This window comes from Alexandromys fortis, unplaced genomic scaffold (genome assembly GCF_014885135.2).
Source record: "Alexandromys fortis isolate MF-2015 unplaced genomic scaffold, M_Fortis_MF-2015_v1.1 scaffold_199, whole genome shotgun sequence".
Classification (NCBI taxonomy): Eukaryota; Metazoa; Chordata; class Mammalia; order Rodentia; family Cricetidae; genus Alexandromys; species Alexandromys fortis.
In genome coordinates, this window is record NW_026068074.1 from 1,969,275 (window position 1) to 1,985,486 (window position 16,212).

The 16,212-nt window shown below is 50.7% G+C and overlaps 1 protein-coding gene across 6 annotated transcripts in view; it reads left to right on the plus strand.

The window, feature by feature from the left end:
- Nucleotides 1-16,212, plus strand: part of Katnip (katanin interacting protein) — a 168,264-nt gene that overhangs the window by 140,300 nt on the left and 11,752 nt on the right. For all 6 annotated transcript variants that reach the window (XM_050121617.1, XM_050121615.1, XM_050121616.1 and 3 more), the window contains 4 exons: nucleotides 3,562-4,266; nucleotides 5,205-5,413; nucleotides 7,691-7,769; nucleotides 13,281-13,458. In XM_050121617.1, coding sequence (XP_049977574.1) covers nucleotides 3,562-4,266; nucleotides 5,205-5,413; nucleotides 7,691-7,769; nucleotides 13,281-13,458 — 1,171 coding nt within the window. The remainder of the gene's footprint in view (nucleotides 1-3,561; nucleotides 4,267-5,204; nucleotides 5,414-7,690; nucleotides 7,770-13,280; nucleotides 13,459-16,212) is intronic.

Below are 16,212 nucleotides of genomic sequence, written 5' to 3' on the forward strand. Positions count from 1 at the left end.
AAGTCTACACCTCTCCTTTTAGAACCAAGTATGTGACTCAGAGAAGAGTCTGGAAGGCAGACTCAGAAGAAATGCCAAGTCCCTGCTCCCTGACAGGCACGCCGGCCAAGTTCCTGATGTGTGGTGCTTAGTGTCTCCTGGCATGCTTGCAGGCCAACCCTGCCATTGCTTTCAGTCAGAGGAATTCAGATCACAGGGACCCGTGTGATGACAGCCCATGCTAGAGCTCCTTCTGCCTCTTGTCACAGCCCCCGAGAGGAGATAATGTGGGGACTTCTGGGCTCTTTATTGGAGGCAGATAGGAAGAAGGGGACCGGGCATGAGTGGGAGAACCCACAGGTGACAACCTCCAGGCTGATCCGGGGGACTGGAAGCAAGAAGCTGATGTCGACAGGCCTTCCTGTCCCAGCAAATACTTCCTAGGTATTTCTTGCACCTCGTGCTATCTGTGTGTGGCAGTGGGGTATGGCAGGGAACAAGGATGAAGTGGCAGGGGCCATTAGAAGGAAGTGATCAGCTGGAGGAAGAGCTCTCCCAGCAGAGGTCACAGAAGGACAGAGCCCCACTGAAGAAGACTCCTGATATGTCCTTGGACAGACATCTGGTGGGACAGAGCAGAGCAGAGTGGTGTTGAGGGAGATGGAGGTTGTAGAACTGAGAAGCCACATCAGAGCCTTGTGGACAGTAGCAAGATTGTTTTTATTCTTGGTATAAGAAATAATTTGGCAATGAGAATGGCATGTGACAAACTCTGCTGTAGGCTCGTGGCTTAGAGTGTTCAAGTGATTGGACCATATATAGACAGCATGTGGAAGTGTTTGCTGGGACAGAGAAGCCTGTTGACACCAGCTTATTGCCTTTAGTCCAATCAGATCAGCCTGGAGGCTATCACCTGTGGGTTCTCCTGTGCCTGTCCTGTCCACTTTTTCCTATCTGCCACCAGCAAGGAGCCCAGTGGTCTTGTTGCTAGAATTGAGGGTCCCTTGCAGAAGTGAATCTAAGGTTGGACGGTGCCCATGTGGGAGCTGGGAGACCCACGGGGGCTGGGTTAGAACAAGGCTAGAGGGAACCAAGCATCAAGTGAGTCTCAGGTACTCCTAGACTTTGCAAAAAGAGGGTGGCACGACTGTGACAAGAAGCTGTGGTAGGCGGGGTGTGGTGGGTATAGCTGTGCTCCTGAAATCCTGGAGACTGCAGCAGGAAGATCACAAGTGTGAGGCCAGCCAGTGAGACCCTGCCCCATCTCAGAAAAAGAGAGAGTGGGAGAAAGGAAGGAAGGAAGAAAGAAAGAAAGGAAGGAAGGAAGGAAGGAAGGAAGGAAAGGAAAGGGAGGGAAGGATAGAAGGAAGAAGAGAAAGAAAGGAAGAGAAAGAAAGAAAGAAAGAAAGAAAGAAAGAAAGAAAGAAAGAAAGAGAGAAAGAGAGAGAGAAAGAAAGAGCTGTTTAGCTAGTTCTCTGGGTCAGGAGATATAAAGCTGAATTGGTATGTCTCCTAAACCACTGGGACAGGGACTACCAAATGCAGGAGATTTGTCTGGGATGCCATGCTTGAAGTGAAGACCACAAAAGACTGAGAAGTCGCCGGGCGGTGGCGGCGCACGCCTTTAATCCCAGCACTCGGTAGGCAGAGACAGGCGGATCTCTGTGAGTTCGAGGCCAGCCTGGTCTACAAGAGCTAGTGCCAGGACAGGCTCCAAAAACACAGAGAAACCCTGTCTCGGAAAAAAAAAAAAAAAAAAAAAAAAAAAAAAAAAAAAAAAAAAAAAAAAAAAAAAAAAAAAAAAAAAAAAAAAAAAAAAAAAAAAAAAAAAAAAAAAAAAAAAAAAAAAAAAAAAAAAAAAAAAAAAAAAAAAAAAAAAAAAAAAAAAAAAGACTGAGAAGTCACTGTCTCTTGTAGAAAGTCACATCAATGCAAGTTCTGAGAACCATAGGTGTCAGGCATCCACAGTGCAAAAAGCCACCAGGGGTCTACTCTCATGAATGGGTGGGTGCAGGAGCTCAGATAAGGCCATCAGAGTGTCTCTGTATCTTTTGGCTCCTGCTCTGAAGTTGGTGTCATTTTCAGGCAGGTTCCTCAAAGTCAAATGGGCCCTCACAGTTCCACCCTGTATCCCATCAGTCTGGCTCAGGCAGGGGAATGGTAGCCCCTTTAGCTTTAGTGTGGAGAGCCGACAAGTGGGAGACTTGTTCCTAAAGAAGGGAGGCTGCGTTTGGAGTGGGGTTGAGAGGCCGCTATTACAACTGGAAGTAGCGTGTCTGCACAGAAAAGGCAGGACAGGGCATGATGGGAGGAAGCCACAGGATCTGGCAGGTTCTCTTTTCTAGGCAGCAGAGATTTATGCGTGTCTTAAGGCAGAGCGAGCTGCAGGAAGCAGTATTGGAAGATTCTAGAGAGGAGATAATTGATGGTCCCAAGCCCTCTAGAAAGCAGGCACTGCTCAGTATGAAAGCAACATCGAAAGGCGGTGCTACATGCCCCTGCCCACTCAGAATGGTGGGTGATGATCATTGGCTGTGTTTGGGGGCCAGGATGGACCACTGAGGTCTTTACACGGGGCTCCTAGATTCCAAGAGGGGTGTCAGAGCCTCCCTCAGAGGACTGGGTTGTGTCCTCATGCTCAGGACTCGGGCTTTGTTCGTGTGTGGGAGCAGGCAGATTCCTTACCCTTTAATACACTCGATGAAGGTGACTGCCTTGAATTGCGGTCCTCCAGTCTCCACAGACAAGTGCTGGGATTGCAGATTTAACATCCCCATTCCTGAACATCCTGCTGTTAAATAATGCCTGGTAGTGCTGCCAGAGTCACGTGACTAGGCCAGCCTTCAGTGCAGTGCAGCCCACACTGTGACCAGCTCAGACCCTGGGGCGATGATGTTTCCTTGGCTATGTGAGTTTCAAAGTGAGATGACTTCTGGTAGCGTTCCCAACACTGAAGTAGCCTTCCTGGGTCAGCTTCCTGTCGTCGTACCTGAGCAGACAACTTCAAAAAGAATGGCTTTATCAGGGCTCACAGTTTCAAAGCCTCCAGGCCTGAAGTATTAGGCCGTGTTGCTTTGGGCCTGCAGTGAGGCAGCATGCGTTGGTGGCAGCATGTGGTGACGGAAGCTGCTCACCTCGGGTAACTGGAAAGCAAAGAAAGGAAGAACAGAGACCACCATCAGAGTCCCCCTTCAGGTACATGGCCCCGCCTCCTAACGGCTCCACCCCCTCAGTGTGGAGGACAAGTCTGCAACATACCAGCCTTTAAGATTAGAACATTCAAGATTCTAACTCAGCCCTTCTCCTGATTCGTATAATAACTGTACTCCTAGAAAGTTCAAAGCCTATTAAAAATAGCTGTCTTTTCTGAAATGAGAGTCTAGATTCCAAGGCCAACACTGAAGGTCACATGGTACTGGAAGCCATGCTCCACCCTTACCACTCCTGAAGCCTTGGCCCACAGCTGTCACCAGGGCCTCTCAGGCCGTGGGACAGCCAGGGCAGCTGAGGGCCATTGCAGAAGGCAGTTTTCAGGGTGTGACACTAACGGGGTGCTACCCACTCCTGTGTTCTCTCTTTCAGAGGACACTCAGGCCACCGGTACGCTGTCTTGGTTGCAGTTGTGCGGTGAGAAAGAGCATGCGCTGCACGCCTCCTGGGACTCCCTCACTGCCTTCGACCGTGCCCACCGGGGCCGCATCTCCGCCCTGGAGCCACAGGGGGACATCCTAGATGAGTTCTTGAAGCAGCAGAGGAGCAGCCGGTGTGAGGAGCCCCCAGGCCCTTGCAGGAAGGAGGAGCCGGAACCCTCCGTAGAGACAGATGATGACAGTGAATTTAAAATCCCAGTCCTCCCTTATGGGCAGCACTTGGTCATTGACATCAAGTCCACCTGGGGAGACAGACACTACGTTGGCCTCAATGGCATAGAGATATTCAGCTCCACGGGGGAGCCAGTACAGATTTCCAGCATTACCGCAGACCCCCCTGACATCAATATTTTACCAGCTTACGGGAAAGACCCACGTGTAGTCTCCAACCTCATAGATGGAGTGAACAGGACCCAGGATGACATGCACGTCTGGCTGGCCCCCTTCACACCAGGAATGACCCACTCCATCTCCATCGAGTTCACGCACCCTTGCCAAGTTGCCCTGATTAGGATTTGGAATTACAATAAGTCCCGAATACACTCCTTCCGTGGTGTGAAGGACATCACTATGCTGTTGGATACTCAGTGCATCTTTGACGGAGAAATTGCCAAAGCCTCAGGAACCCTGATGGGAGGTACAGTATATCTGTGGGGATGTTCCAGAAGTCCTTGTTTGCTGCTCACTGAGGCATGAAGGGGAAACTCATGAGGTAGCACAGGACAGATAAAGTCCTCTTGATAGACATGGTGACCTCTTACCTCCTCCAGTGTGGGTGGGCCAGAGCTGGCCTCCTAACACCAAGTGTCCGTCTAGGGACCAGGATCCTGAACCTGAGGAGGGGCTTTTCTGCACATCAGAGTCATGAACTGTAGCATCTTTCTTGCCTTAAGGCAAAGGAGTGGGGTATTTTAGGAAAGCCATGGGCTTCCCAGCTCCCACGGAACCCAGCTCCCAAGGTTGGGAGCGTAATTCCTATACCTTATAGGGGAAGTGCTTCATAAAAGGGCCTGCAGGAAGCCAGGCTAAGCAGTGTATACTTGCAATCCCAGCACTAGGGTTATGCACAGATGACAGAATCACCCTGAGACTACCCACCTTCCTCATACACGCTGTTTGAAATCCCACTTCCCATAGGCTCCAGCCCATGTGGATTATAGACGGAGTTCAAGGGCACTCTGGGTTTCTTAGCAAGACTGTCTCAAGATTTAAAGCAAGGGGACTCTGTGACTATAGGTCATTGTAGATCTCTTGCATAGCATGTACAAGTCCCTGTGGTCCATGCCCAGCATTGCAGAAACAGGCTCTGGGATCTGGGTTGGACATCTAGTGCCTCTCACATGCCAGGGACTTATTCGGTGACAGATGACAAAGATTCTCATTCCATGAGGTCCCAATAGTAGATCATTGTGGCACTCAGCTTGGTGAAATGCAGGGACTGAGCTGTTGGCTCACCCCAGGAACTGTCAGCTGCTTGTGGTCACGTAGTGTGTGGGACACCAGAACATGTTCTGGAGAGCAGATCACTGGGGCCTAGGCCAGCTCAACTATCTCTCTTCTTGGTGATGTGCCCAGCCCCTGAGCACTTTGGAGACACCATCCTTTTCACCACGGATGAGGACATCCTGGAGGCCATATTCTGCTTGGATGAGACATTTGACATGGATGCTGAGAGCCTGTGTGGCTTTCAGCCAGAAGAGGCACTGAAGAGGCCCAGCACTGCCGACAGCGACGGTCAAGACGAGCGGCCTTTCACACAGGCTGGCTTGGGTGCCCAGGACCAGGTAGGGCTGGAGTGGGGCTGGAGGGTACCCCTAGATGGATCCCTTTTGTTGTTTGGGATAAGGTCTCACCGTGCAGCACAGTCTGGCCTTGAACTTACTGTTTTCCTGCCTCAGCTTCCCAAGTGCTAGGCCAGCTCCTGAGTGGATTGCTGCTCCTAACTGAGAGCAGGGAGGGAAGTAAAGCAGGTGTCCTTTACCCTGCTGGGGCCGCTGCCTTGACAGGCCCCATTTTTCTATTTCATTTTCTATTCAGCATTTCATATTTCACTCTCTAATTATTTATTATTTTTTAAACCAAAGTGAAGTAAGGATTCAAATTTTCATCAAAGCCAGGAATTACAGGCTGGGTGTTGTGCTCAGTGTCATGTGTGTGTGTGTGTGTGTGTGTGTGCGCGCGCGCGTGGATAATATAGAGGTTGGCAGCCCTGCAGGCAGATGGGTGTGCTTGGGGTGGCTTCTGATCGCTCACCATTGTGAGTAGAACAAACACCTACAGGAGGCAGCCTTGCAGTTAAAACAATGGCCAGAACTGAGCCTGTTAGTACAGGCCTGGAAACCGGCCATCCGCAGGCTCAAGGCAAGTCAGTTATAAAATGGATTCCAGACTGGCCTGGCTAGGTTAGGAACCTCTGTCTCAAAAAGCACAAAGAAGGTCCAGATATAGTTTGTTGAAGAAGTACTGTCTGGCATGCTAGGCCTAGGTTCTACCCCTAGAGCCACTTATAAACATAAAGCAATAAATAAGCATAGCCATGGCTGCCCGAGCACATGATCTAACCCAAGCTCACTAGTGATAAAGGCTTTGCAAGCCTGACCCCATGATGGCCCTCAAGTAGGGACTGTTGTATTCCTGCTGAGGGCATGGACTGAGTATCTTAACTGAGGGTACACCGTGAAGGAGTCAAAGTCAGAACCTGAGTGCACAATGCCAAAGAAAATGGGCAACAGTGAGCCCTTGTCAGGGTCCACTGATGAAAATGGAGAAGCCCCAGGGTCTCAGGGGAGGGTCTTCTTGTAACGAAGAGAAAGAGGAGTGAGAAGAAGGTGGGGCAGCAGAAGGCCTGGGAGCCAGGTGAGCACAGGAGTGTGTGAGGGAAGCAGTGTGGCTGCAGCAGCAGGGCCAGGCAGGCATGCAGTAGGAGGGCCGTGAGCGGGAGCCTGAGAAGGGACCGCAGCTCTGCCCAGACAGCTCATCACCCACTGCTGCTTGTGCTCCAGAAGCCAGAAATCTGGGTTTTATCTCAATTTAAACATGGCAATTAATTAAAATGTTCCAACCCTTCCCTGGGCCACAAAGCACGGCCCAGTCTGTTCTCGACCCATGGGCTCCATGGAGTTGACCTGAAGCCCTTTTTCTGCCCAGTGTTTTCCTGTTGATAGACCTGACCTGCAAGGCCAGAGGGTTCGTTTGGTTCTAGGAAGGACAAACTTCTCGCTTCCTTTGCCCTACATCATTCCTGTCTGAAGCACTGAAGGTTTCTTTGCCCAGGAGAATTAATGTTAAATAAAAAGCAATTGATCTTACATGGAGCAGGGTGTAGCAGTTCACTGTGACCTATCAGGAGACACGACTGTCCATCCCGGTTGCCCCTGGAGATCAACTAGGAACTCTAACAATACAGGAGTCTCAGCTCACCCCTGAGATGCCAATTCTGAACTGCCAAAGTGAGGGACCACTTGCTATGGTCTGAGGCCATCTTTTTTCCTTTTGCTTCCCTTCCTTCCTTTTTTCAACCTCTTCTCTCTATCCCCCTTCTCCCCTTCTCTTCCTTCCTCTCTTCCTGTCTCCCTTCCTTCCTCCATCTTTCTTCTTCCTTTCCTTCCACCTCTCTTCTTCCCCATCTCTTCCTCTTACCTCTCCTTTTCTCCTTCATTGTCCATCCTCCCTTTTCTTCTTCCATCTTTCCTCCTCTTTTCTTCCCCTCCTTCCCGATTCCTTGTCTCCCTCCTTCCCCAAGTCCCCCCTTTCCCCATCTTCCTCCCTCTCCCATCTCTATCCTTTTCTTCTGTCATCCTGCTCTTCCACTCAACACACATAGGAGTTCACAAGAGACTCTGAGAAAGTCTGAAGACCCTAGTGTAGCATCATCCCCTGCCAGTCAGAGCTGTGGTGATGCAGTCCCAGGCTCTAGATACCCACATACCTTGTCATAGGAAGGCAAGACATACAAATCCAGGGATTTCCTGGACATGGAGTGGGCAATGAATCTGGTAAGGAAACTGTATGGGTACCACTAAAACATCTTTTCTCTATGTTTCTCCCCAACCATCCTATAGGTACAAGGGCTAGCGCTACAAACCAGTTCCCCTGTCTCTGAAGTCACCACACCGGAGCCAGGCATCTTCTTCGGGCTGTGTGAGTACTGTCACTAGCAGAGGGTCACTGTGGCATTTTGTACCCAGGCCATCTCTGTGCTCACTGGGGGTATGGACATAAGCCTGGTGGCCCCAGGCTGCTGCAGGCTCAATAGGTGGAGCTGTTCTGGAACTTGGCCACAGCTCATCACTTACACAAAGCAAGGCAGGCTATATGTGTGTAGGGTGGGAAAGGGTTTTCACAAGGCCCAAGGCCAGGTCCTCTGTAATCCATGATTTTAGGCTGATTATGAAGTGTTGGCTAATTTCACAGATTGAAACATGAGGCTGCAGTAGCCTGAGTAGATCTTATCCAGGCTCCTGGCCTTTCCCCCTTCCTTCCTGACAGTTCCTCTTTCAGTTCACTCACATCCACGTCAGCCTCATTGTCTAGGGAAGCTCCAAGCCAGGGTCATGGCTGCCTGCAGCCTCGGACCTCCCGCCTCCCCCAGGGTCCTGTTAACAGGCTCTCCCCACGCTCCCGCTGCCTTGCCTCCTGTTCTTCCCTGCCCTCCCCACTGCTGTCTCACCTGCTTTCAGTTTATCTCTGGAAAACTGGAGCTGTGACCACCCGACTTCTTCAGAAGCAGCCTTACACCTCCAGGTCCCAGTGTGCCCAGCCTACCCGGCCCCTCCCCTTCCACCTTAGTCCTGGGTCTGAGTGCCTCTTTGGGCTCCCTGCCTGCTCAGTCCATGTGATCTGCTTATGGGGTCTCTACGGTAGCTCTGATGGAGGATGGCTGGAGCCTTCCATCCCCACACTGAGGGGCAGGCAGGTCTGGACAGACGGCAAAGGTAGCCTCAGCAGCTAGATGTTTCCAGAAGCTGCGGTGGCTACTGGTGATGTCCTGAGTTAGTGACTGCTTAGTCTTCATGTCCCTATGTCCTCGTGTCATAGGTCGCATCTAGGAAGGACATGGCTTTCTGAAGATAGCCATTAGCTCACGGAAGGAAGTGGGGCAAGGGTCTGGGTGGTGTCTAGTGCACATTGCACCTCTTCCTGCTGGCTCTTCTACAGCCCCTTTCCCCAAATACCTTCCGTTGTCTTCAGTGAGAACCTGCCCCTGTCCCTTGCCCACCCAAAAGGAAAAAATGGTCTCTAAGACAGAAAAAGGTAACTTATTTTGAATCATTACAGCTCTTTCCATTCTAGGTCACTGAATTACTTTGGACTAACAGACTAAAGAGCTATAATTCTTGCACTTGAGAGGCAGGGCAGGAACACCTGAGTTCAAAGCCAGCCTGTATTCTAAGGGGAGATCTTGCCTGGATAAATTAATAAACAAAGAAATACATAAAGGGCAAGGATATGGCTCATTTGGCATATAAGCTGGAAGGCCCCGGTGAATTCAGTTCCCAGCACCCACATCAAGTCAGGCATAGCAGTGCACACTTGTAATCCCAGTGTTGGCGGGATGGAAACAAATGAAATCCGGACTCTCTTAATTGGTGTGTCCCAGGACCCAGTGACACCCAAGGTGTCTTCCACATGCGCGTGCGTGCGCGCACATGTGCACACCAGTAATGGAAATTGAACTCAAACTGAATTCAGCAAATCTATTAGTTGATGCACCTAGAAGTTAGGGTCACTAGTTTCTTAGGCAACTGGATGTAGGCAGAGAAATGCATACCATGGAGACTTGCTGTGTCTCTGTTTTTCTACCCCATTTGCTTCCTGTTATTCTCCATGGGGGCCGGCCATGCACTAAAGGCTCATGGGAGGGCCACGCACCAGGGTTTGCTTCCTATTCTTCTCCTTGGGAGCCAAGCACCAGGGGATCATGGGAGGGCCATGCACCAGAGTTTTGTAGGAGCTTGGTGCTCACATCCAGCCATTACTAGCAACCCCAGAGAAAAGGCCACTTCTATTGCCCAGCAGATATAGCTCCAGAATTAAGTCTCTGAGTTTAGCGTATGTCTCAGGCCTGTCCATAAATCAATTATGTGCTTTACCATGGTGGAGGTAGAAAGGTAGGAGATACGAAAACCATGTCTGGCCAAACTTGGGTTATTGGCTGTCCTGCAGCCTGGTTAAGAGTGGTCAGCTGCCTAGACAACCTGACTAAGCCAGTATATTTCCCTGGAGGAAGAAGGCAGGTGAAGGTGCTGCCAGGCAGAAGCCACCACTGTCCTAGCTGCCGGCTAATTTACCCCTAAAGACTCTTTACCAACATCCTTTGTGTGGAACCAGCCCAGTCCTTCTCAGAAATGCTATTGCTGTGCCTGAGGTTGGCCCTGAGGTAGAGCACTGTGACCTTTGATCTTTGTACCTGTTAGGAGAGTATTGAGGGCTCCCCACTGTGTCAGTCCTTCCCTCTGGGGCCTGGAGTCCCAGGATTCCTGCCTCTCTTCTCTGAAGCCCTCTTCCATGCTTAGCCACCTGTGCCAGTGGAATACACTTGAATAAAGCAGTCCTGGGGCAGGGAGGAGGGGCAGCGGTGGGCGAACACGGCCAATCCTCTTTCCTGCTTTGAAAGGGGATATATGACTTGCTAATTTGCAGATGACTCTCATTTGGGAAGTTTTGCAAATATCAGCCACAGTGAATAGGGAAGAAGTCAAGAGGGCCAAAGCATGAGAGAAATAACAAAATTAATTTCCATTTGTATAAATTCTAATTGATGCACCCGAGGAAAATGAATATGGAACATGGATATCAGCTCACAAGAAGAGCCGTTGCATTTAGAGCCTGGGATCAATGGGATCAGGTGCATCTTGCCAGACACAAAGGACTGCAGGCTTGGGAAAGGCTTGTTACCAGGGAGAGGAGGCATTTCTGCCTCTTCCTGTCCCTCCCTTCCCAATCTACTCCCTCCTCCACCTCCAGGCCTTCTCCATCCCAGACACTCCCCCACCCCATCCTGTCACATGGATCAAGTCCTCCTTGTCCTTCTATATTCAAACCATTAGGCTCCATTGCCTACTAAACAGACCTTGATCCTGTCCCCTGCTGCCCTGTGAATGCCCTTGATGAGGCCACCCTCAGCAGCAAGTGTCTTCCTTGCCTGGCTCCCTTTCCAGTCCCGCTGAAGTCCTTCCAAGACCCAGTCCAGTCTGCACCACTGCCCTCATGCCATATATAGGCCACCAAGGTGCTGCACACTGCAATTCCAGTACTCAGGAGGCCTAGCCTGGAGGGTCCGGGGCAATCCTAGACCACAATGTTTGTCTCAACAAAGCAAACAGAACAAGTAACCTGTTGTAACTTCCCGTTGCTACGTCATGGACATCTCAATTTCCACATGGGGTTGAGCCCTGCCTCCCTTTTTAGTCTCATACTGCTCTCCGCCCTTGGCCAGCTGCTTTCAGATATAGGAGCTACTTGTTCCTCTCAGTCTACAATGTTCTTCTTTTAGAAGTGTAGCATAGCATGCCTCTTCTTGGCATCAGGCCCCAGCCCAGATGCCCCCTCCCCTCCCTAAATACCCTGCTTGTATTCTAGCATGCTCCACCCCATCCCATCATTCAGATTGGGCAGGCAGCAGTGCGTCCAGCTGTGTACTCGGCATTTGCCAGGTGTCTGTGGCCTGCAGAATGAGCACCACTCACACTGAGACTCGCTGCTATTTCCCTCACATCTCTAGTTCTGAAACCACAGTTGGCGTACACAGACAATCAGTGAGTATTTGTTCACCATTCACTGTAAATTAGGGGGAACGCACCCACTGACCACCTACCTACTTTCTGTCAATCAGAAACAAAATGTGATTAAGCATCTATTTGTTGGGCACTGCTGTTGTAGGCTCTGGGGATAGAACAGTCGGTCCTGGCCTCAGGGAAATCAAGCCCATTAATGCAGAATACCTCTTGAGCTTAGGATGAAAGCGAGTGGAACAAGGGCAGGCAGAGTGGGGAGCACTGTCAGGAAATGGCTGAGAGATGACATTTGAACGTGATCAGTAGAAGGAATACATCAGTCAGCCTTTGCGCCTGGATGCAGTGCTCTGCGGCCACCAGTCCTCACAATGCTGTGGCTGTTCGCCTTGTCTGAGCACCTAGGTGCTTTCCCTCTGCCTGCTCATGCCTCTGACAGCCAGCACGTGGGCCAGCACCTGCCTGCATGTGCTGCTTGCTACTGGCCAGAGCAACAGGTGACCGAGCCGCCGTGGCAGCAGTGCAGGGCAGAAAGAGGAGACAACCCCCTGTGCACACACACCACTCCGCTGGCCAAAGCTGGCGCACCTCTGTGGGGAAAGCGGCAGGGCCCCAGGCTGGAGTGGCAGGCAGCTTGTTTGGCTCCACACCCTGCAGGGTATGCGTGCATGACAAGCAGTGTGTCAGTGCTGCTTAGGACCCCCCCCCCCCCGTCCTCATCAGCCCCCTAGATGTTCAAGCTGACTTTGGCACGGCAGAGAGGAAATTTGAAGGCGGAGTCACAAAAAAGATGCGGGGAAATGACAGGACATAGGACAAGATGTCAAGGTCAGGGAGGTGAGAAGTTGTAGCCTGGCTCCCAGAGTGTTGTACAAATTGGCTGGGCTCACAGATCCTCCTGTAAGAAATGTGGAGCACCTCATGACCCAGGCTTTCTGCCAGCTCCTCCCACCATGCTGTCATTCAGGAATCCAAAGAGTTGAACTTCAGAACTCAGGCAGGAACTAATACAGGTCAACTACCTTCAGGGTCAGAGAGCTTCTGAGCTTGGCCCTATTTTACGGGGAAAGGGGGAACTCCAGCCAAGCATATGACAGGGTGGCAGAGTGTGACCCAAAGACCCAGAGAAGGGGACCTTTCTGGGCAATGGAGTGAGTCACCTGTCATGCGTGTCCCAGGGCCACAGGAGGTTTCCTAAAATGGTCTCAGGTGAAGCAGGGTGAAAGCCGGGGTAGGAGGATGGGGTCAGCAGCCACTTCCTCTACTCTGAATGCAGTGAGCGCTCATAGGAGGAGTTCATTTGCATAAAATGTCAAATTCTGGCTGTAGGGCTTCCTGGTGCGACTGTCTCATTGAGTCCCTTCAGGCATTCATTTGGCACTGATTCTCTACTATATGCCGGGCTCGGTGCCAGCACCTGGGTACATAATAGTCTAGAGAAACAAGTGGGGTCGTTCCCTTAAGGAGTCAGCTACCTGGCGAGTCACATGGGCATTTACTAAGTAGTGTGACCTCCAGAGTTTGGTAGAGGAAGTGTGCAGAGACACAACAGGCCGTAAGTGCAGCACTGGCCTGGCGCCTGAAACAGTCCAGAGGACGGCGTGTGCGAAGGCCTTGCCGTGGAAGACAGGCTTAGGAAAATGAACAGCTGATAGACCATCTGGGTAGAACTAAGAGACCCTGATGCATGAGGAGGCATGCGGGAGTTGGAAGCCAGGAGAGGAACACCTCACCGTGAAACAGCGTGAGGGGGCTAACGGTACAAAGCATGATGTGAGGTGGCCCAGCCATATGTGGGGTTTCCTGCCTGAGGACCCCTGAGAGAGAAGGTTTGTGAGGGGAGTGGCGAGGCTGAGTGACCGCTCCCTTCTGACTTCAGAGCTTCTGGTGGTAACTGGCTGCTTTCCTTCCCTCACAGGCCTCCGACTAAACTTCACAGCCTCCTGGGGGGACCTGCACTACATAGGGCTCACTGGCCTGGAAGTAGTGGGCAAGGATGGCCAGGCCCTGCCGATCTACCCACACCAGCTCTCTGCCTCTCCTAGAGACTTAAATGACCTGCCGGAGTACACAGACGACTCGCGGACCCTAGACAAGTGAGTAGCAGAAGCGGAACTGTGGCGGTCAGGGTTAAGGGTCAAGCTCTGTATCCCAGGCATTGGGCACACAGCAGACACTGGCTGGGAAGGCGTGTAGCCAAAAGAAGTAGAGGGGTGGCCAGGTTGCAAAGTCAGACTGGTGTATCTGCAGATGCTGCATGCTGTGGTAGCACACTGCCATCAGCTTGCGCCTCTCTCAGCCACGGTCCCTCGGCCCTGGTGTGACCCACTCTGCTTTTGCACATGCCTGACCTAGGCCTCTCCCCTCTGTAAACTGGAAGTGAATGTGGGCCACTATGTCTTCTCTGCTTCCTCCACTTTCCAGAGAGCATGCCCAGAGTGAATGGACGGCTTTTTATAGTATTTATCCACAGATACCTGGCACTCAGAGACTGGCACTTGGCCTCCTGCTCTGGACAGCTGTCTTAGTTAGGGTTTCTGTTGCTGCAAAGAAACGCCATGACCAAAAGCAAGTTGGGGAGGAAAGGGTTTTTTCAGCTTACACTTCCAAATTGCTGTTCATCATCAAAGGAAGTCAGGGCAGGAACTCAAACAGGACAGGAGCCTGGAGGCAGGAGCTGATGCAGAGGCCATAGCTGGGTGCTGCTTACTGGCTTGCTTCCCCTGGCCGGCTCAGCCTGCTTTCTTATAGAGCGCAGGACCACCAGTCCAGGAATCGCATCCCAAACAATGGACTGGGCCCTTCCCCATTGATCACTAACTGAGAAAATGTCTTACGACTATCTCATGGGGGCATTTCCTCAACTGAGGCTCCTTCCTCTCTGAGGGATCTAGCTGTGTCAGGTTGACACACAAAACCAGCCAGTATAACAACTATGTGAATAATTCAGAGTCAAGGAGAGTTTAAGGGATGGGAGTTTAGATCTCTGTTCTGCTTTAAGTTCCCCAACCCCACAACCGTCACAGCGAGGACAACGTAACCAGCAGTGCAAGTGCCATTTTGGAGCGTTATGTGCCAGTCACTGGGCTGTCAGTAGATTGCAGATGTCCACCCATGAAAGCCACAGACACAGGCTAAGAATCATTAGTGTTAGCCCTGTGTATAGACGAGGAAGCTGAAGTCAGAAAGTGGTCACAGGTTCCCAGCCTGGTTAAGTGGCGTCAGGATTTGAACATGAGTCACAGAATACTTCAGCCTGGCACTTAACTGCTGAGTTGGGCATCTCCTGTACCTGAGTTTCTTCATCCATAGAACTGTGACAATAATCCCCATGATTACAGGTTGGGACTAGGGTGATCACACTGCACCTCCTTGTCCTGCCTGTGTCCTCTTGTCTCTTTAAGATGGCTCTTTACTGTGGCCATCTTAAACTTGGGGCCACCCTGGTCTGTAGATCCTGAGCCTACAAGCTGCTCCCAGCCAACTACAGGAGAAACCCATACCTGTCCATTGCACCCATCCTGTCATCCACTCGCCACCCCACAGAAACCCTGACAGCCTCCTGTCCAACCCCAACCGTAATCTCAGTCTTGAAAGCCTTCTGTGCATACCTCTAAACAGGAAGTTCTTGAAAAGGCAAACAGGCCCTCGATGTCCTTGTCACACCTAAGTCTGTGAGTAGTGGTGCCTGAGCCACTAGACGGCCATCCTGTAGCTTGTGTGCTTGAGCTGAGGCCCAGGGAACCATGCATGCCATTGGCTGAAAAACCCTGGAGCTTCGGGGACTTCTTGTTCTCATTTTCCTTCTTTTGCTTTATTTCTTAGGTTAGAATACAAAGCAACGGGTGTCATTAAGGCAACTTCATACACATCATTACACTTGTTCCCAGCCCTCCCCGCCCCCACCTCCCTCTCTTCACCCTCCCTGGTTAGCTTCCTTTCTTCTCCCAGCTAAGCCGCTTCGGCTGCCCTATTTCAAGTGTTCCATTATGCCTCTTTCCCCATCTAAGCTCTCTCCCTTCCCTCCAGCTATTCCCTTTCTAGTTTTTTAATATAAATGCACCCCCATATGTAATGTGAGTTTTAGGCTCCATATTTGAGGAAACACAGCATTTGTCTTAGTCTGGCTTGTTTCTCTCAGCATTCCCAGCTGTGTCTGTTTTCCTGCATGCACCATGATGGTTGCATTTTTCTTTATGGATGCACAAATTCCATCGCATGTATGCACCATGTTACTTTGCCCATTCATCTGTGTGGACATCCGGACTCAGTCTGTTTCCTGCCTGTGTGTTCTGCAGCAGTAAATACGAATGTACAAGTACTTGGTATACTCACCTTCAGTCCTTTGGGTATGTACCCAGGAGACTTAGAGCTGGGTCATATGGTAGATCTATTTTCGGGGTTTGGGGAGACCTCCATGATGATTTCTATGACTCCTAACAGCAGGAATGGGGTCCTCTTTCCATACATTCTTCCCAGCATTGGTTGTCATTTGTTTTCTTGATGGGATGAGATGGATTCTCAGGACAGTTTTCTGTGATCATTAGGGATGTTGAATGATTTTTTCAAATATTTGTTGGCCCTTTGTCTCTCTTCTCTTGAGACTTGTCTACTCATTTCATAAGTCCATTTATTGTGTAGATGGCTTGGGTTTAGGGTGTTTAACCTTTGTAGTTATTTATGTATATTTATATTAATGCCATATGAAATTAATGTAGCTAATAAACATTTTTCCCATTCTAAAGGCTGTCTTCACTCTGAAGGAGTGACCGCTCCTATGCTATTGTTTTTTTTAAGGCAGGGTCTCACAGTGAACCAACCAGACTTCAAGTTCAGGATCCTCCTGCTTC